The sequence below is a fragment of the Poecilia reticulata genome, chromosome 8, assembly GCF_904066995.2.
Source record: "Poecilia reticulata chromosome 8, P_reticulata-male-v2, whole genome shotgun sequence".
NCBI lineage: Eukaryota > Metazoa > Chordata > Actinopteri > Cyprinodontiformes > Poeciliidae > Poecilia > Poecilia reticulata.
In genome coordinates this window covers 6736422-6758425 of record NC_088837.1, presented here as the reverse complement: position 1 = coordinate 6758425, position 22004 = coordinate 6736422, and the positions used below count along the sequence as shown (strand labels likewise).

The 22004-nt window shown below is 38.5% G+C and overlaps 1 protein-coding gene across 2 annotated transcripts in view; it reads left to right on the top strand.

Moving 5' to 3' along the window:
• LOC103468528 (meiosis inhibitor protein 1) overlaps positions 1 to 22004 on the top strand; it is a 67304-nt gene that overhangs the window by 27076 nt on the left and 18224 nt on the right. For both annotated transcript variants that reach the window (XM_081609725.1, XM_081609726.1), the window contains exons 15-23: positions 1060 to 1171; positions 5227 to 5287; positions 5859 to 5953; positions 10555 to 10711; positions 12959 to 13109; positions 14866 to 15048; positions 15731 to 15853; positions 16008 to 16197; positions 21507 to 21623. In XM_081609725.1, the coding sequence (XP_081465851.1) occupies positions 1060 to 1171; positions 5227 to 5287; positions 5859 to 5953; positions 10555 to 10711; positions 12959 to 13109; positions 14866 to 15048; positions 15731 to 15853; positions 16008 to 16197; positions 21507 to 21623 (1189 nt within the window). The remainder of the gene's footprint in view (positions 1 to 1059; positions 1172 to 5226; positions 5288 to 5858; positions 5954 to 10554; positions 10712 to 12958; positions 13110 to 14865; positions 15049 to 15730; positions 15854 to 16007; positions 16198 to 21506; positions 21624 to 22004) is intronic.

Below are 22004 nucleotides of genomic sequence, written 5' to 3'. Positions count from 1 at the left end.
AACCATTCATCTCGCACCCAAACTTTGTGATAATTTGTAAAAGAAAAAAAAAAGAAATATACGCAATATTATAGATTTGGAAATGTATACAGAAATTGTAACACAACAACCTCATTTCAGATGCAGCAGTTTGTCTTCAGGAGATGTTTCTCGTGTTTGGATTTGATAATCAACTGGTTTCCCCCAGTTCATCCATGCATCATTACTTAAAAACTCTTGCCTAGGCCCGTCACAATAAACAATAAATCACCTAATTGCATGATAAATTACAGCGAGCTCAATGACTTCCATTTGCATGATTTATCGTTTCTCTCTTCCTACCAAAAACTGGATGACAAAAGTCTTCACTCTGGTGCATCAATTTCCTCTAAGAGACAATAAAGTATATTCTATTTATATTTCAACTAAAACCTTCTTTTTTCTGTTGAAGGACAGTTTTGTTTACGGAGACTCCATAATTCATTTTATTAGTCGTTTCTGTTGTTTTGTTTATTTATTTTGATATTCAAAATGTTTTCCAGTTCCAGTGTTAAATATTCATTAGAATTTAAAGTTTGCTGATTTTTGAGAGTGAACTTGAATTATAATGCCTTTACCCTTATATTACTTTAACATGGTCTCAAAATGACAATCGTTTATCGCAATAACTTCTTGGACAATTTATTAATCTGTTATTATGACATTACTTTCTGCCTAAATGCTGCCCTTTTTGGTTTTAGTTGAATAAAAAGAATGTAAAGGTTAGGAAGATGATTATAAATACCAAAGAAGTCGCAATTCCTTCTTGTTGGTTTGAAAATGAAAACCCAATCAAAGGAATGTGTTGCTCTGTCTTCCATTTATGTTTTAAAGTTCTTATAAAAACGAATCAGAAATGGAAACGGCAGGTGAAAATGTTAAAGGTCATGGCAAATCCATGCTGACCAGCAGCAGCCTAATTGGTTCATTCCTAGATCTCAGTCTTATTAATCAAACATAGAACAACATGGTGAATGTTTATCGATGTTTGTGTTGTAACTATTCTGTTCCTGGAACCTTTTTTTGCGTCTCACCCCACAGAAGACATGCGACGGTCCGCCTAGCGCCCAGATCCTGGAGTCGCTCTACTCCATCCTTTGGTCGCAGTTTGTCCTTCTTCCATCTTTAATGCCACAGTTTGCAAAAAAACTGGGTGAGCTTCATAACTGTGTAGGAAGTGAAAGATGTAGCAGTTTTTCAGACAAATGTTTTGTTTTCAAGTAGTTGTGAGGTAGTTTTAACTTTATGAAAAGTTAGTAAAAATCCACTGTAATGTGAAGGACGTTCAAGCAATGCTGACCTTTGACATGTAATGGGATTTATATAGTGTCTCGGATGTTTTAGCCTTTTTATTGCTTTTACAAACAAATCATGATCAACTCAGTTTGGCTTTTTTGGCAAAAGAAATTACAACAAAACCCCTTTAGTTTGAAGGTGAAAACTAATTTCTGCAAAAATAATAATTAAATAAAAATACACAACATAAAATAGGTGAATACCTCTTGTACGTTTTTAAGGCTATCAGATGTAAACTCTAACCCAACGTCTTAGTCAAGTACAAAAAAATATTTACCTATGTATTGCTATTTATAACCAGATCTACTTTAATTTCTGAGTTAAAGTAAATGACGTATGATGACTTGGTAAATCTCGGTTTCTTTTAGTTTGTACATTTATTCATCTTGAAAGTTTTGCTTCTTCCAACTGAAAGCTCCTCTCTGATAAAAAAAAAAAAAGCATTTCAATTAAATTCACACACACTGGCCACTTTATTAAGTTCACTTTGTTATTACCGTGTTAACCCTTTAGGTTTCAGACCTGCTGTAATTCTTTGCTACATAAATTCAACAAGGTGTTAGAAACGCCACAAACCGTGACAGGCCTTTTTTGGCACAAATATCCCATTCTTTCTTCAATGAGGTTCTGCATTGGTTGGAGATCAGCTCACTGTGGAGGCAATTGTAACGTATTGTCATGGTTACGAACCCACTTTAAAATGTTTTGCATTTTATCACACAGTGCGTCATGTGAACGAATTGAGTTGCTGCAGTGTGATTGGCTGCTTTGCTATTTTTGATAAACAGCTGAACAATTAATAAAGTGGCTTTTCAGTGTTCATATCAAAGTATTGAATTAATATAATTTTCTTTATGCGTTGTAGTGACCCCTTACTGTCTGACAGTGACATATGTTTTAAATTAAACTCTGATTTTCATGTTTCAGAGCTTTAAATATAAGTTTAAATCATGCATGTGAAAGCAGACGCAACATGTTTAAGTTTAACTGTAATTGTTATACAATCTAATATTAACCTCTAATATTAATGTTTATTTTTGTGCCTGTGTAAATGGCAGCAGAAACCTTAGTACTTGCTGCTGACCTGCTTCCTTCAAAAACTAAAAAGAAATTCAAACTAAGCCGTCAATGAATACAATCAGCCTCAGTTGTTAAAGAGAAGTCGGCATCTCACCAGAAAGGCAGCTTTGTCTAAAACAATGTAGAGAAGAACCAAACCGTGTTCTGCAGGATTGATGTAGAATGTTTCCATAAAACGGAAGAAGAAAACCCTTAGCAGAGCATGTTTTCACCACCCTGCAACCTTTTTAGTGGACTGCTGAGGCCACATTTCACTCTGATCCTTCAAAATGCCTTCAACTTCAAAATAGCGCTTCACATGTAAAGTATGAATGCTACATATGTACTATAAACCTAGTTGGATTTATTCTGCGCGTTACTAATTCAACAGATGTCTCTCTTCATGTTTCACCTGATGCTTTTCTTTATAAGTTTCAGTCACAAAGTTTGGTTTAGAGCAGTGTTTCTCAACCTTTTTCGGGCCAGCGGCCCCCTAGCCTTTATCCAGGTCCCTCACCGCCCCCCACCAAAAAATTTGTAGGTTACTGTGCACTGACAATTATTTTATTATTAATGTTACTATCATTATTGTAGATGTTTTGAATCGGCGCACGGATTATGTTTTCCCGTACACTTCAGCGTGCCTTACGCTCCTTCGCCTCGCGCACATAATGGGGTAAATGTAGCGAGTTTTGCCTAAACGTATCGGCGTCTGGAGGAGGGGGGTTGGGGGGGAGGCGAGCGTATGTTTCTACGCTCCTTCGTGGGGGCTGCCAATTTCGCATCCACCTGAATAATGTGTAGTTGCGCCCCTACCCATGGCACTTCAACATTATTATTTTACCTTTTATCTGAAATAGTGTCTGTTTATTCTTGCCATACAGTCCTCTGTATTAATTATTTCTCGAAAGGTCTTGCCATACCAGTTTATTCCTCTGGTATGGCAAGACCAGAGGAATTCTTGAGAGTAAAATGCAAGTTTATTCTTGCATTTTGTTCTTCATTCATTTCCATTTAGTTTCATTTGATTAGTATTATCCTCTTGGTTTATTGCTATGTCCACTTTAGTTTCTGTCTTGTTGCTAAATTTATTTTATCGTTTATTGACCATCAGTAATTTTCACTCATCATCTGCTGCGCCGCCTAATCGTCATGTTTCACATCATGTGTTGATTTTTCACTGTTCAGCGTCGGATTCTCTGTTTTTATGCCATAATTCACATCTAGTTCGTCGCTCCGTTTTTCCCGCCTCTCATGTTTCAGAGTTTTGCACAATGTGCACGGCGTTTTTTTTGTGTTTTTTTTAACTCCCTAAGCTGCAGGGCGGTTGAGAAACATATCGATGGGGAAAAGGCAGACCGACATAAACCTTTTAAAACAACGGAAACAATTTCGGTATTCTGATTATTGAAATTTAAAAGTGCTGTGGTACCGTTGTTCCATCAAACCCGTTTTATACCGGACCACTTACAGCACCGTGTTAACGCTATAAAATGAACGCTCTCTATCGTGGTATCACCCATGGAGGGATTTCTTTATTTAAATGGGTTCATTTTTCAGAGAGATACAAAGTGAGGGTATCGTGATTTTAGTAATTATATGTTTATAAGAGCGATTTTCTGTTGTCCTCCCATGGAAGCGGGCAGCTTTCAAACGGAAATAAAACACTTTTTAATATAAATTGCTGCTTTGACATGATCACAGAACTGCCAAAACATATAGCCTACGTAAATACCAGACAAAGTGAATCACAGCAGCGTCATCAGCCGGTGTAACGCTGATCTGATGCGGAGCGGAGCTGCGCCATGAAGCTACAAACACTGAATAGAAGAAGAGCTGCCATCGATACCGTTGCAGCCAAGCATGATTTAATGTTACACAATACAGTTTTACCAAGTTGCTCGAAGTCTAAACTGGTATTGTTGTGCATTTTAGGTGTAAAGTTTGCCTTCGAACAAACGCCCCCCAAAGGCATCCCCGCACCCCCCTTTTGTAAAAATGTCCGCCAGCGCCCCCTGCCGTCCTCTGAACGCCCCCTGGGGGGCGGTACCGCCCACGTTGAGAACCGCTAGTTTAGAGTGATATAAACATGTCCGTTTTAATTTTACCATCTTTCTGAAGGTTTTTTTTATTTTGATATTGCGAGTCTGTTGGGTATGTCTCTATCAATTTCACACATCTAGAGGATGAAATATAAAGGCACACTTCAATTATGAGACCCAGAGCAGTTTTACCCAGAGCCTTCAGGGCTTTCAAAAGCGTCAAATTTAATCATCCCAATCTTAGGCATCAGGAAATCTTAAATAAGCCCAGATTTCTCACACAAGGTCTCAAATTACATTTCATTACATGTCAAATTTGGTTCATTATTGCTTCTTCCATTGACTTTTTCTTGTTTCCGGCATGCCGTACGCTGGCCGTAGTATTTCACTTACAGGAAGCAAACAACCTTGTCCGAAGGATTTTCAGCTTTATGGTGAAACCATTTAAACTGGCCTGTTATAATTTTGTTAAGAAAATAAAACTGAAACATTCCTGCAAGGTATTATGATGAAGTACTTCATAAAAAGCTGAACAAGTTACAATTGACTAAAACTCAACAGCTCTCATGATAGTTTATTGGTGTAAGGAACTATTCAAATCCCACTTTAAAAACAAACGTTAGTGGACAAGCTTGTTTTCTTGCTTGGAAGTGAAACACAACAAAGTAGAAGACATTGTGTCTCACAGGAAGTTAAAAGTTAAAGACACAAGCTGTGGATCGTCCTAGAAGACATCCTGGAGTCCCTGGAATAATTACCGTTGTCTCATTGTCGGATAATTGCTCTCCTCCTCACCTTCTCACCCCTCCAGTGTCTTCTGGTTTCTATCGGCTGGCGGTGGAGCATAAAGCCCTCCTCTGTGCAGGAAACAGGTACACCCGCAGACTACACAGAGACGGGGGGACGCTCATAAACAGCAATCAACAAAACGACGCCGTTTAGTCGTGGAGGTGTTCATGTTCTGTGTCTTCAGTCAGAACTCGTTGACACAATTACAATAAAAAAAAAAACTGAAACGTGACTGCGGATTCAGAAATAGCTTTTTCAGAAACGTGTTGCACCTGCAGTTTCAACATTATCTGTCTAATATGTAAGCATATTGACTGCTATTCGCATGTGTCCGAGGCTGCACGTTTGTGCTGCTGTGTGCGACGGCGGTTGTGGTTGAAGAAGGCTTCAGGTCCCCCCCTGCTCTGAGCTGTAATGAAAGTGAACTACACACTCGGTGTGTCTTTCATGTTGAACAGGGCTGTGTGAAAGCACATCCTGTCCTGTGTCTCACAGTTCAGTCTTCCATATATCAGCCTTTCACTGGGTGCACATGTATTCCTTAGCTTCCCAAAGAGGAGACGATGTTTCTGCAGTTGTTTTCTGCTGTGATCTTCTGCACTCATGGTTATATTCTGAGTTTTGTCAACGTTTCTCCCATCTGAATTGTTGCAGGAACCCAAATCTGAACGCAGCTTGCTGTGGTTTTCTGCAGAAACTCAGCATGTGTCTCCTCTTCCAGTCAGACCCTCCCTGTGGCTCCAGTCACGGTATACACAGCTTGCATACACGGTCACACCACAGTGCACAAAGTCAATTAGGAACTAATGACAATAATGTGATTTTACTGTGTGTTGTCTAGAGTTACAGCTTGTTGGACGAGAGTTTTTTTTATATTTAAGAAAAGTGTGAAGTAAATCTAGATGCTGCTGACTGTAAACTTATGTGGTTGCTGGTGGTGTGCAGCGCCTTGCAAAAAATATTCACACCCCTTGAACTTTGCCATGGTGTGCCAGCCTGCAACCGCAAATTTAAATGTGTTTTATTGAGATTTGGTGTGGTTGACCAAAGCAAAAATGGTGCCTAACTTTGAGGTGAAAGGAAAAGGACGTTTTTTTTTCTTACAAATAAAAACATTTAAAAGTGTGGTGTGCCTTTTTACCTCCACCGGTTCAGTGGTTTGCAGAGCCGTCTTTAACTGCTGTACAGCTGTACAGAGATGCTAATAGCGCTTCAGAAAGACAAGGAATTGGCAGGGACATAATAAGTGATGCACTCAAATGCAATTACCTCCATGCAAGCTCACTGTGCAAGACTCCACTGCTGAAAAAAAGCTGTTTTCTTTCTTAAGTAAAGTTTACTGCAGAAGATATGGGCAAGCTAAAGAAATACTGGGATTAAATGGCAACACACCAATTTTGAAGGCTAGGCCTGTCACAATAAAGACTTTTACTGGACGATAAATTGTCCCAGACGTTATAGCGATAAACGATAATATTGTTGCTTTTAGACCATTTTCAAGTAATGGCATAATCATGCAAGAACGCACTCTCAAAGATAAATGATGAACATTTAACACTGGAACTGGAAGACATTTTAAATATTCAAACTAAATAAACTAAACAAATAAAATGAATTGGAAAGTCTCTGTAAAGAAAACTGTCCTTCAAAAAAGACCAAAGCGCCAGACTGAAGTCTCTCTGGTCATCCATTTTTTTGGTATAAAGAAAAAAACAACAAACCATGTAAATGGAAATTTAGCTTGTTTTAATTGATCATGCGATTAAATGACACATTGCTTACTGAGACAGTAAGACCTAGAACATTAAAGCTGAATATATGCCACACTTAAATGTGGAGAAGCTTAAAGGGTTTGCATACTTTTGCAAGGCACTGTACATAACGCAAAGCAAGAAGTGAAAGTGTGTTAAAAGCAGCACGGCCAAAAAAAAACACCCAACACAAACCGACTGTCGACGCTCTTAGGTAAAGTTCACAAGGTCACATTCATATTGAATGTGTGAGCATGCCCTGAGACGTCCATGCAGGAGAAACATCAGTATACTTTTGTACAGCATGGATCTAAACGACAAGAATGAAAACCAGAACAGAATCAAAGTCATCACTGTTCCTGCTTTCACACTTTCCACGTTGCTGCCAAATAAAAGGTAAAATGTGCAAAAGCATCTCGGTGTCTGCAGCTGTCCCCAGGGGACGCGTTACACTGTTCAGTAAAATATTTCTTCCAAGCAGCAAGATGTAAGATGTGTATCAGTAAGCATGTATCACTGTTATGCATGTCTGGAGTTGTGTGTGTGTGTGCGTGCGTGTGTGCGTGTGTGTGTGTGTGTGTGTGTGTGTGTGTGTGTGTGTGAGCAGTGTGAGCTGGAGTTTTGTTTGCTCCATTTTCTGCCTTGCCACTTTTATCACTGCTATCTGCACCATCTTCAGTCTCCTTGATTCAGGTGTTTTATTTCCCTCCTTGCCTTTGTTTTAGAATCCACTCATTCATGTTTGTCTCTATTTTTAGTCTTCCTCTTCTTCTGTCCTTTCCTGCTCTTGTCTCACTCCATTCTCTCTGCAATAATCAAAACTCTTCAGTCTTCTGTTTGCCTTTATATAAAGCTCAATTTCTGCTAAAAAAAATGTGTTAAATCTGTCTTTTTTTCTCCTTATTTTTTATGAAGCACTGTTGCTGTTATACAACTCAACACGCTTTGCCTTTTTCTCAAGATCCTAAATCATGGATTTTCTTTTTTGTTAAACTCTGTGGCTGTTCCAGTCAATTTATTCACTCGTAGATTTCTGCAGGTTTGTTCTGCATTTATCCTTCTCCTTATGAAGCTTAAACCCCTCTAAGTGAAATATTTGTTGCTGTGAATAACCTAAATCATTATAACATGGATATCCAGAAGACATATATTAACAAAATCTTTTATTGTAGATTTGTTTCTTTTTCAAACCTGGTATATAAATGACAAAAAGCCCTTCTATCATCATCCCTTAAAACAACCTTATATGTTTCAAGGAATTAATACTATATATATTTTAAATATAACAATACGGTCATATGTGTGGATTTAGTCTCTTATTTTAAAGCAGTAAACACCCAGTAATCAGCTAAAAGGATCGGATTCAAGCAGGAATATTGAAGTTCCTTTCTTTCACACGAAATGTGACATTTACTATGTAAAATTCAACAGAAAAAAAACGTTTTAGACTTGGACTCCTTTTGTCTTACTGAGAAAGAAAACTTGACAGTGAAATGTTGTTGCTTTGCTACTGGAGTAAACAGAAGATGATAAGTGTGACTATATGTACGTATACGTACATTCATGTTTTACTGGTGTAGTTGTAGAAAAAAATGGAATAAATATAAGATAAATAACATATTGATATACAAGAGGCAATAACAAAAGCAATATTGAACTATTAAGATGTTCAGTAAAAATATTGAACTCAGCTTAGAGGAAACTATTTCTGAGTCTGGCTGAAATTATTATGCTGAAAATGTGAAAATTAAAAAAAACAAAACAGGTGGCGTCGATGTTCACAGCCTTTAATACTTAATATTAATACTTTTATTAGTTTAACGTTCCTGACATTCCCTCATTTAGATCCTTTTGCTAAAGCTGCAGTATTTAGGTTCATCTCATCTGATCTGTTTTTGTTTTTTTTTTATGTCTACTTTTAGAGTTTGAAGCTTGGTTTACTCTGAAAATAGAGGTTTCCACAGTCTGCATCAATCCTGCGTGTTTTTGCAGCTGTTTGGTCTGAGCTACATCTGAAGATGCAACACTGTGCAAAGCATAATGTGTTTTTCCTACTTTATGGAGAGTGAGCGAGATGCAGCATTGTAATATCTTGTAAGAGCCACTTCAGATTCATCTCCTTTACCTCTCGCCTGCATGGAAGTACCGTTCTCCATAACTAATAAAACCAGAAGCCTGAAACTGGCCGGGGAGACTGCTAAGAGACCGACAGCAGCGCTGAAGTAGCAACAGGAATTTCTGATTACCACCTTTCCTGTTTTACATGTGACGACATCCTCCTGCGTTCTCCATTACTGTGCAGCGAGCATTTTCATCAGCAGAAAAGATCCAGGGCCGGCCTCAAATCTTTACACAAACCTCGTGGTAGAACGCGCTACAATCCAATGAAACCGACCTCCAGCCTTTTGCTATATTTCTAAAATATATGTTTGGCACAAAAACAGCAGCAGTGAAATGTGGTGGCTGCATCAATATAGTTTTTATTTTTCCTCAGTTTTGCTGAATTCATCAGCACTTACTGATGATGAAAGAGGGATTTTTATTTTTATCATCACTGTGAGTCAGAGCTCATGTCAGAGCTGGTAACATTTTGGCATCACCAGAAGAAAATGAATGTTTTGGGATGACGCAGCCAGATTTTAAAGCTAAATCTGACAGAAAATCATTGAAGTCAGCCAAAGGCAGCTTCAACTCAGATTATGAAGTGTGCTCATAATCTGAGTCGAAGAACTTCTAGATTAATATTGTTAAGATGTAAGACGCTTTTAGACTCCTACAAAAGAAGACTGAACATAAATCAAAGGTGGTTTTGGTAAAGTATTGGTTAAAATGTGATCACATTTATGCCACCTGACTTCTGCTGCTTGTGAAACTTTGTGAAAGTTTGGTTGCAAAACAGTTTTTTCATAGTTTAAGGGATTAAACTCCAAACATTTCTGACAGTATTCCAAAGCATGATCACTTGTCATAAAAAGCAAATATTTACATGTTTGTCTTTGGTTGTTGACTGAAGCCTAACAAAAGGTTATGGAATCACATGTCAGATCATTTTATTTCCCAGAAGTTGATATCTTACGTTTTTTAATCAGTTTAAGATCTAAATCTCAATTATCTTAAATTGAACGTAGCAAATCTTGCAGAAATCCATTTTGATCATCAATAGATGGGTGTTGCCACAGCAACATCTGACGACAAACACTGGGTGAAAGTGTTTAAAAGAATTCAAAAAGCTCTAAAATGTTTAAATCTTCATCTTTCCGCCGTGCGTTACCTTTATTAAAGCACCTATTGTTTGCTGCTCACGTTACGGTTCCTCTGCAATACAGATATCGATTTCTCACGTCCATGACAGCATTGTTCTCTAAAGAGACAGATAATTGACCTAATTTATGGTTTTGCCAGAAAATATTGGAAAAGTGACAAATCAGCACAACCTCACAGGTTTTCCTACCCAGGACTTTAGCAGTGGCAATAAGCTGCAGTGAATCTGCAGTAAATAGGTGTTTCTGCTGCCCTCTATTTACACCAATATATATATATTTGGTCATAAGAATTGATGTCTAAACATCCCTTGTTGGTATTTTATTCCTCATCCCCAGACTTTGATGAGGTGGAAACTTTTCTGCAGTGCAGCCTTTCAGCTCTGCGCTGTCACCTGTCAGACTGGCCGTCTCTGCTGTGTGAATATCAAGAACCGAGGGCTGTCCAGTACTGCCTGGTGATGATGCTCTACCTGGCTCTGAAGCAAGGAGACAGGTAAAATTATTCATGTTATTGACTACAGCAAATACCTTCAAGCCATGAAACTAAAAAACAAACAAACTATAATTTATGGCTTTAATCGTGTTTTGGAAACACTTTGGGGATGTGTAATAGCATTTTGTTTTTTAGCGCTTTCTTCTTCCCTGACCATGCTGAGTACAGAATAAAAGAAACATTAAGTTTTCCTGTAAACTGAAGCTATAACACATTGTTCTTGATTCTATTGAGCAATATCTTCTTTTACATGGAGAGTTTTTATTTCTTTTTTTCCAATAGAAAACCTTTTTTTATTGCATCAGAAAGCTTTTCTCTCCTTGAAAATGATCTCCAAGGAGAAGAGTGAGACGGTGTTGGCGCTCTTTTAGCCGTTCTTACCACATGTTGCAAACTGTTCCTGCGAGTCGGTTGCCGTACCAGAACGTAATCCACACACAATCTGCAGCACAGACCGCCTTGTGGTGTTTTATTTAAATGTCACGAACAAATAATTATTTCAGAGTACAGTGAGAACCGGCCTTTCTTATCCAGTCTCTCGTGGAGAGTAGTTTAATAAGAAAAGCAATGGAAGTTCAGACTGGCCGCCTATAGCTACATGCAGTGCTGCTGCACTGCTACAAAAGGAGTCTTTGATCAGGAAAGTCATTTACTGACTGCCGAGTTTCTCTGGGGAGAACTATATTAACTGTGCTGCGGGAATCAATTGGAAAAGTACAGTACAGAACAAAGTCACCAAACTTTGTTCTGCTCCCTGCTAGTGGAGAAAACATTCATCTTTGCTATAGTTTATTGTCAGAACGTTAAAGTTGCAGAGACTTTAATGTTGCTGAATGTGCCCCAGAGATTATGACTGGGCCTTTAGTATTTATCTCCACAAATGCTTTTTGGGAAGTTTCGATGTTATTGACTGACGTTCACTAGCAAATAGCTTCATAGAGCAGCTGTTTTTAAACTGGAGTTAAATTATGCCCTGATTGACTCTATTTACAGTTTAGGTCAATTTATTTTAATGCAATTGTTTGTGCTGGATTTTATTTTGAGGTACCAGAGTAAAGGAGAGGTGAGTACAACTGGATGCTGAACATTTCACACGTTTTAATTGTTAAAGAAAAAACCAAGAGACTTTAATTTCCCTCACAAGCTATGTTTCCAATGACCATATATCTGCACAGTTTGAGATTTTGAAAATAAATTTGCTTCATGGAGAAAAGCTGATTTTGGAAAAACTCTCCTTTTTTGATAAAAGGTTCTGGCGCTAGGATGAGGTGTTTTTTTGTTTTTGTTTTTTTGGCCAAATCAAAATTGGTTTATTTTGCAAAAGAGCAAAGGAAACAATTTTTTTGCATCACATGAGTCACATGATCAACAACTGGATGTTGCCAAATCATGAAGAAGACAACAGGAAGTAGTTGGATTATCGTGGCACGGCATGTCTTATCACGTAAACAAACTTATATGATTTTAATTGTGTTTTTTATTTAATGGAAACACCTCAAATTGCGATTCCCTCGCCCCCCAACATTAGTGATGAATCGGTTTTGCAAGACATTAGATATGGAAATGCAGCTACATTCAAACCCTTCTTTATGTTGGTTTCTTTACAATATTGATCTTAATGTGGCAACATTTTTAAAAAGGTACAGAGTGTAAAAAGTGTAAATGTTGTTTATCAACCTCGCTTCAACTGTAATTCAGTGTTGCCGTATTACAGAGAACTCTCTCTAAAACATTATTTGCATGGTTGACATTCTCAAGGTTGCGTTTAACGGTGCAGGGTGAGAAATAAAACCGTCTGTCACGACGTGTCTGTTCAGGTTTATATTTCTGCCAGACTGCTCCAGCACACTCACTGTGTTTCTCAAGTAGATGTTTTATGGCCCTCAGAAATGTTTGTTTGTCCTTTTAAAAGTTTTATCTGTCTTTCTGTAGCTTTACCTCCAGGGTAGGGCAGTAAAAGCCTCTCCTTGCCTTTTTTGTGATCTCACCAAGATTTACAACTAGTAGATCTACATTTTATTTGGAGGCTGAGAGTTGATTCTGTCTCTGCTTAGAGTGTCTGAAACCTTCCTACCTGGATCTGTTTTTGTGTGTTTCTGTCTTGTAGAAACCAGTAGAGACGGACTTTGGTAGCTTTTTCACACACCTGTGTGTCTGTAATCTCATAAAAGTCCAAAACAGAGGCTGTGTTTGCGATCCTGTGAGTCGGTAGGTCGTGGCATTGCTGTGCTTGTTTGTGTGACCCAGGCTGCTCCCGGACCAGGCCGTGTTCTCCAGCGTGGTGGTGTTGCTGCAGTCGGTGCAGGAGCAGGGCGACTGCGTCCTTCCCCGCTCTGTCCTCCGCTCTGCCCTCTACTTGCTGGCAGTGACCCAAGACAGGAGCCCGAGTCTCGACGGGGTAACTGATCAGCTCACCAAACAGAGAAGGACACATTGTTGTTCTTTGTCTGCTGCAATGCACAACTTCATCGACTTCACTGTTTGGCTTTGTTGCTCCCTTTTTAATAATGGCCTCAATGCTGAGGTTTTGGTTCAGGAAACGAGGCTTCAAACTCTCGAGCGTACACGACTCAAATGTCCGGGTCCTTAGATGTGAAAAAATATTAATATTTTGCTGAATTATTTAAAAAAATTTTATACAAGTAATGTGAAAACGTTGCATGTATTTATTTATTTTTTTATTAAAATGTGCAATAAGTTGGTTTCATAAATTTGCCCACCGTGGAAATGATTTTTAGCGTTGAGCGTTTATCTCCAGTCTTCACCTTCTATCAGCAGTACAGCATTAAACCCAGTTCAGCCGTTCTAGTAATATTTTTTTTGCTACATTAATTTATCTGTGTTTTTGAACTGAAGTCAAGGTGCAGAATATCTAAAATATCTCACTAGCTTCGTTTTCAGTGACGATAAAATTGTGTAAATTGGAATCGCAAAAATAAATTTGCCACTGCTGCACAATCAATAAAAAAAAAAGGTATATTTTTCGATGAAAGGTTTTTGCACCAAGATGAGGTTGTTTTTCAGCCATATTTAAATTTGCGTATTTCGCAAAACTGAAATGGAAACACTTCTCCAGCAACGCGGCAGTTTGTAAACGGCACTAACAAGCACTAACAAGCTTATTTGCATGTACCAGAGCTCTCGCAGTATTGCTCAGTTAATGAAAATGTAGGTTTGTCATTCGAATTGTATCCAAAACTCTTCTCTAAAATCACCGACTACAATTTCTGCTTCTATATGCTTCGCTCCCAAGTACAAGAGACTTGTCACTGCAACGCCTGAAAAGATGCTGACGGCTCCTCTGACCACCAACCTGTGGTTTTACGAAACAAAAAGAGAAGATGAACGGTTTATTCATAGAGCTGTCAATTTGAATTGATTCACACATTCAAATGTGTGTTATCAACCAAAGTAGTAAAAATTTCCATAAAGCGCTCTCTTTAAGGCACTATAGAAGCTAAAGTAATTATTTCCAGCATTTTTATCTACTAAGCCATTATTCCACCCCAACAATTGCATTTTCAAGCCATGTCAAATAGTCTGAGCTATAAATAGACTCCTTTTCTTTTTTTTTGTTCACTGACTCAGCTCTCACATTCTAAGGAAAATATTTAATCACTCTGCTTTCTTCGTGAAAGCTTTAATGGCAGCCAGCGCTGTTTTATTGTGTCCGGGTTTTATCAGTACGACGGTACCCAGACTGATGGATTTCCTGCGCACAGAGGCAAAGATCAGCAGAAGCTCCATCTCTCTTCGAGATTTAATGTAAAAATCATTAAAGTGAAAGTCAACGGGATGCTCATAATCCAAGATTAACAAGTGTTATCCATCTTTATGCACAAAAATCTCCTCGTGCTCCCCGTGATCCGGCACCCTTCTTAATCTTTAATATATTTTATCTAATGCTAAGCAGAACAAATAACATTATCTGGAAATGCGTGCTGCTTTATTTCCAAGAGCATTAAACAGCTTTTCTGGAAGTGCTCAGAGGTAAATATTTTCTGAAAGATTAGATTATGCTATATCAACAGGGAAGACAGTAAATTAGGCTTTTCTGACTCAGCTCAGTTAAAAAGCAATCTCCGTGCTTTGTATATTTATCTCGAAGAAAGCCCTTTGCTTTCATCGTGCTTCTTTTTTTTCTTCTTTTTTAGGCTCATTTGAACTACGTTAGCAAAGCGCTGTCATCCTGCCAGAGCTTTGCCTCCCTCTACAGCCATCACCCAGCGATGCTCCACTTCATCTGGCGCTATCCAGAGCTGGCGCAGAAGTACGGCGCCCTGGTCTTGGAGCTCTGGTTGGCCAAGAAATCGCAGACAGGAGCAAGGCAGGACACTGTACGTACACAGTATTACAGCTGCGGCTAACGATTGTTTTAGTTAGCGATTAATCGATTAATCAGATTTTTTTTTAAAGTACATTCTGCAGATTTTTCATTTAAGCCTTAAATTAAAAGATGCATTCTAAGTGTACACTTGATTATTTGTAACAAAGGATGCATATGCAGCTAAAAAATACATCAATATATTAAAAGCTGAACCCTTTATGCTCAGAATGTCAGATCTGATCTGCCGATTTTCCAGTTACAAATTTAACAGAAAAGGTGCTTAAAAGGCTTTTTTGTTTGTTTTTGCAGAATTTGTACCGGGTGAAGCTAAAACTGTACCACTTTATGAGTTTTGGGTTGAACGTATTTACAGGCAAAGGTTTTATTTTCATCTTAAACCAACATTGTGACTTTTTTTTTTTTTTACAGTTTTGGCTTAACTGTAGCCGAAACTTTTTTTTGGCGGGGGTTTTAAGTGTGTATACTTCAGTCAATGATTAATCAATTACAAAATTAGTTGACGATTATTTTGAATAACTGATGAGTCACAATTAATCCAATTAATCATTTCAGGCATACTCTATATTGCAATTAATAATAAAATAACCTTAATAGTTTACCTTAATTTCTTTTCAGATCTTGTGATCAGAATAATGAAAAGTCTTTTTTTGATTTTTACTTCTGGCTTGCAGCAGAGTGATGTAAACACAGAAAGCCAAACACAGCAGCAAGAGCAGAATCAGGAATCAGACTGGGAAACCTCAGAGCTGCTGGCTCTTATGGAGAAACACCCAAACGTGATGCTGACCCTTTTGGTGAGATTAATAAATTATTGCTCCAGCTTAGAAATTTGTAAACCTTTAAATTAGCATTTAAAAATCGATCCTGTTTTCCATAGGTGCTGTTGTAACTTATTTTCTTTATAGTAGCTTTTTTTAGCTTTATCTTGTTTTGCCTGTGTTCATACAGGACATGGTTGTCGGCGGAGGAGCTCCTGTTGCAGAACATGTCCTGCATGTGCTAAAGGTTCTTCTGCTCGGAAAAAGAGAGTTTGCGACAGATTTGTGCGCAAGTCTTAGGCCAGCCCTGCTGCAGGCCTTACAGCGGATCAGTGTGGACAACGTGGCTAATGGGCCAGGACAAGGTCACGCTGCAGCAGGTACAAAACGTAATCCAAAATCACGGGTGTAAAGATTTACACAGCCATTATAGAAATAGAAAGATACATCACAATAAAAGACCATTCACTGGCTTCAGCGTATTGAACAGAATATTGTAAAATATATCAAATTAAATCTATAAAACAAAGCAGTAAAATGAAAGTAAATTATCCCTGCAGAAATAAAGTCATCCTTGCTTGTAGGGCACCGATAAAACCAATAGATTAGTTCATTCTAAATTTATCCGCCTCAGTCATAGATTCACTCTTTCTATGTTTCTTTTAGAACGGACACATGTTGGTTAAATTTGATCACTGATTCAAGTCTGCAAGATAATTTCATCTTTACTCAGACAAGCTGCAATTCATCTCCATATATGCATCAGATAAACAGCTCCGGACTGGACTGACGGGCATAATACTCACACCGTCAGGTTTAATTAGTGGGTTTCTTCCTACAGGGGATATTTATTGCTGTAGATAAAACGTATTTATCGCTCCACCACTCAACGAACACTAAAGGATTTCACTCATTGCTTCAGGGGGAGGTTTAAATCCACTCATCATAAGCGAGAATGTCGTATTAAATATCGACTTGAATGATTGTTTTTTTCTCTGTGCTCTGATTATGCAGCATGCATAACACACAGCAAATTATTAGGTTAAGTGTTTGTGCACTGATGCAGCCAGATTGTTGGTTTTCCAGTCGATGTGTTCATAATGTGACGTTTTCATGTAGAAAAAGTTCTGAAAATGTTTCATTCTTGATTTTCAAGTCACAAAAAACTAACATCTATTTATTTAGTTTGATTTCTTTAGTTGTATGAATTGTTCGTTTTTGTTTCAACCATCTTGTTCTTAACGACACTCTACCTCGTGTCTCTAACATTTATTCAAAGAAATGTGCAATAATAAAAATGGTTCATTGGGGACTGTTCATTTTCTGAATCCACTTAATTTTTTGACATATTAAACTGTCCTAACTATTAGGATTTAGCATAGGCTTTGTCACACTGTAGTAAACTTGAGTAATCATACTGCAGTTTTATTTAGAAATATACATGACAGCACTAAAATCGGTGTTCATTCTTTTCCCATGCATTTATTGGTCCCATCAATAAAAGTGGGCCGATAATAACAAACAATATTTAAAATCACACGTGAATAAGTTGTTCACATGTACCATCATGCTGCACCATCTTCCTCCTACCACTTCCTGTTGTCTTCTTTGTCGTTTCCTCCAGTAGCAACATCTGGTCGTTGATCATGTGACTCGTGCGATGCGAAAAAAGTGTCTCCATTGCAGTTTTACAAAATAAACAATAATAACTAATCTTGATTAGTAATCATTAGCTAAAAAAACCACTTCATCCCAGCGCCAGAACTTTTTTCTATCGATAAACGTGAGTTGCCATGTTTCCGTTAAGCAAATTAATTTTTGTAATTCAATAGAATTTGCACAATTATCTGGTCAATAAAACACAACCTTTGTAGGAAAACATCACATTTAAGACAGAAAACAAAGGTGGGTGTGAGAGCATTTGGGTTGCCATAGAGGAACGTAACACCAAAGACACACAGGTCAGAAAACTTTCTGAAATAATTATAAGGGAGGTGTGAATAAAAACTGGGAAGGTGTCTGTAAGGTCAGAAATGAAAATAAAAACAGACACAAATGGTCCAACTTCAAATCTGCAGCGTAACTCTAACGAATCATCACTGGATTCAGGTGTTGAGTAGGGCTGTATAAATAAATCGATTCGGCGATATATGTCGATATTTTCCGCCCTCGGAAAGTATCGATTTTTCATCCGCGAGTATTGATCCGTTAAACCATAGGGGTCCATAGCCTTATAGCTCTTTTTAACGTCTAGTTTGTTACGGCGTAGCAGCAAGGCTCCGTCTCCCTCAGTCTCACCTTCAACTTGAGCTTAAAGTGCACATTATAAACTACACACCAGTTTTTAAATTGTGTTAATAGGCCAGGTATAACTGGAGTTATGCTAAAATTAGTAAACCACATTTTTCCGAATGTCAGAGAAATGTCAAAAGCGCCACCATTCTCCGGCTTTTCCGATTATGTGAGAGGGAATGAGCTTCCAAACGTACAAAACTTAACATTAGATTCCTGTGTTTATGGGCACGTAAAATCTTCAATAAATAACGATGGGCTGTATTTTGTTGCTGAGAAACGAAGTAAAGTTGCGCAAGTAACCGTGAAAAGAGAAGCGGAACGGAGAAGCGGAAAATAGTAGCGGCGCGAACGGAGTAGCTGCAAAAGCAGGGAGATCGCAAAATTAATCGATCATTCTTATTAGCAACAAAGAGTATCAGAGACTGAGAGTACTATGAGATCCTGGCAGTCTGAGAGGCAGCTACTCAGAGATCCAAGCAGGGGAATAGCGGCGCTGCGTAGCTGCAGGGAGTCGATCACTACGGGGTGAGGCGCAGCCACTACTTTAGTAGTTAGTAGGAAACGGCTTACAGCCACGGCTAACTCTGGGAGCCAAGGTAGAAAAGCCTTTTTCCCCATAGTCCAAAAGACTGCATTTGTGGCTGCATTTTTACTCCAAAATGCAGCCACAGTGTCCAAAAGAAAAAACATAAGTGCAATCATTTGCATATTGAGAGTCTAGAGAGGCTGATAATCTCCCCACTCTGCTCCTGAATTACCGTTTAAACTTTTGAGTTTTATGTCAAATCCACATGAATTAAATGACAGAAACTAATTCTCTCACTGCATCTTTTATTCATTTTGTCCAGCTGCAGACTGTTAGACTGTCCAATCAGATTCAGGTATTGTGTAGTTGGTGCTTTTAATCAGTTTTCAGTTAACTAAATTCAAGTCTATGGAGCACAAAATGTCACTAAAATCACTCTGTCCTTCTAATATCTTTCAGAAAATCGTAAAAATGCACTCAATCGTATCGAATTGTATGGCTCAACAAATATTGTGATACATATCGTATCGTGACCAGAATATCGTATATTGTATTGTATCGTGAAATTATTGTATCACTTCATCCCTAGTGTAGAGTCAGAGAAAGGACTAAAACATCGACTCCTGATTACCAACTTTAGGTCACCAGTTTTTAAGCATTGTGCCAGTCATGTAATGAAAAGTAGAGTGGTGGCTGCTGGAGAGAAAAACACACACACGCACGCACGCACGCACACACACACGACAACTTATAACCGAGCGCTGCCGAGGCAGCAGCAGAGCTGTAAAGTAATCTCGAAGGTTTAATAGGTTAGTTTGGCACGGCGTGTTTTTTGCAAAGCTTAATGGAAAGCACTTAGTTTAATTATTTTCAAATCTAAAAGGAAAGTCTTAAAAGAAGAAGCTACGTTGAGTTATGTTTATGGGATAATTTTCCCTGGCTACAGTTTTCTTTACAAAAACTGGCTGATTGTGCTTTAAGATGGGATACAATGTTTCTTACGGTGTTTTCAGGTTTGTTTATGCTGTATTCTCTCTCTTGTATCTTTTAAATAGGTCATTAGAAAACATTTAGAAATAGATATACACAGAGTTGAGATTAATTCAAGGTTCTAAGTCCAAATGCTTTACTAAAATATTATGTAGCAGGTGTTTATGGCTGTTTTTAAATAGTGTGTAACATTGAAAGTTAACAAAAACTTAGAATTATAAATCTTATTTGCACTTATGAAACCTGCTGCCATCATCTCAGTCATCTCAAGTTTAATCTGACTTGTCACAGCAAAATAACAAACATTGTGTCTTTACAGTGTATGTAAATATGGAAAGAACATTATTGAGCTCCTCAGACGCACTCGTTGATATTTTTAGTATTAATAATAATGCTGTGGGGAAAAAGAAGCCTGATTGTGTAAAGTCAACATTTAAGTTGTTTCGCTTTTATTTGAGCCTCTGCTGTTAGAAGGGGGGGGTGGGAGGGGAATGCAGAAGTCTCTTCTGAAAACATGAATAAATTCGTTAAAATCATTTTCCTGAAGTCTTTCTTGACTAACGTCGGACCAGACGATCATCAATTTCATTTATGTAGCACCGATTCCCCTCTGACAGCAGAGCCAGTGTGATGCAACACACTTGTTTACCTAGATAGAACTGCCATATTGATTTAGCTTCTTCAATTTTAGTATTGGTCTGCCTTCAGGCCAGAGATTTTTATTTATTTTTGTGCACATTGTTTATTTGGGGAAAATAGCTTCAGATTTGCTGTTTAAACAGCATAACCTCGTCGTTGGGTAAACCACAGCGGATCACATCGGGTTACGGGTCGGTTCTGTTTAACACGGGTCGGCTCCGCCGTGTTTTCATCGCGTTACCGATGGAGGCCGTGTGTTTTCTCTGTGAATTATCGATCTCCAAATACAGAAAACAAACTTTGTGGAGGCAAACAGAGAAGGTAATTCTAATTAAGCGCACACCTCCTTGACATTTTCAGCGAGCCTCCGCAACTCGTCTCCGCATCGCTGGAGCAGGAATCTTCTCGAGTCGTGTTGCGAACAACAAAATAATGCGATGCGGTTTGAATCTCAACGAGGCGTAAATTAGAAATTCAAGCAAGAAAAGATCACATCGGAGGCGCTTACAAAACGCTAATGAATATGCAAGAAGAAAAAAAAAATCTTTTTTTTCCCCATGTGTGGAAGTTTAACAGATACGTGCAGCGCGGCGTCTGTTTGACCAGGTTAATGAGAGCAGCTGAAGGGCAGAAACAGCTGGGGCTTCAGCAACTGTTGCCGCGGTTAGCCTCCGACTGCTCTCTGCTCGTTTAGCGTCTGCAGGGAATTAAAGATGGCTATCTTTGCACACGTTCAAGTACAGTTCAATGTAATTTGCATTCATACATGCTCTATATTAGCTCCCGTGTGGCAGCACCTCCAGCGGAGATTTTTTAGTGCAATGCACTTCAGCAATAATAATAAAAAAAAATTTTAAAAAACGACTGCTGGTCTTTTCTGTTTAACCGCTTTGTTTTCTCATCGCTTCGATTCCTCCTTCCTCCCTGGGTTGGGATGCAAAGTATTTACTTTGATTCTTCCCAGCACTTTGGCTGCAAACCAAAACGTGATTAGATCCAGGCGTGAATGTAGGAGTTTTCTCCAAACTTTTGTTTGTTAGTTTAAAGCCACATTCTGTGTTTTTTTTTCTTTGACAAATGCTCTGAGAACGTCCTTTTCTTGGGCTAAATAATGAGTTTATGCTAATTCTAGATGAGAAGTGGAAGTCTTTAGGCTTCGCTGGTCTCTTGTCTTTCTCACACAGCACACCGCTCTGTCGTTATTTTTATGCTTTGTGTTTTCTCCTCGTCTTTGCCAAGCGGCCAGCTCGCTCCCCGTGGTGCTGAAGCTGCTCTGTCTGATGCAGGCCAGCGACCCGCCTTCACCCTCCATCTACAGTAACATGGAGGGAGTGTGTTTCAAGCTGCTCTACCACGGTGAGATGGAAATGTAGCGTTAATCACTCCCTCTGTCACGTTTGCGTGGCCCGTCTGTGTCGTCTAACTCCCTGCTTCATGGAAGCACAGCAAAACATGTTGGGTTTCAAATGAACGTTCTCAGAGATACAGCAGAATAGATGCTAAACTAGTTTATTTCTATAGATTATGGAAGCATGAGTGTATAATGTTCTTCTTTTACTTTCTCACATTTTGCTGTGTTATAATCACAATTTTTATAGTAGTTTATCAGGATTATATGGAATTGGTTGGATTTTTCTGTACTTTGTTAGAGTAAAATCTTTGCTTTCAAAGAAGGTTGCCACGGTTACAAAAATGTTGACGATTATCGCGTTGATGTTAATTTTCAGTACTGCGAGA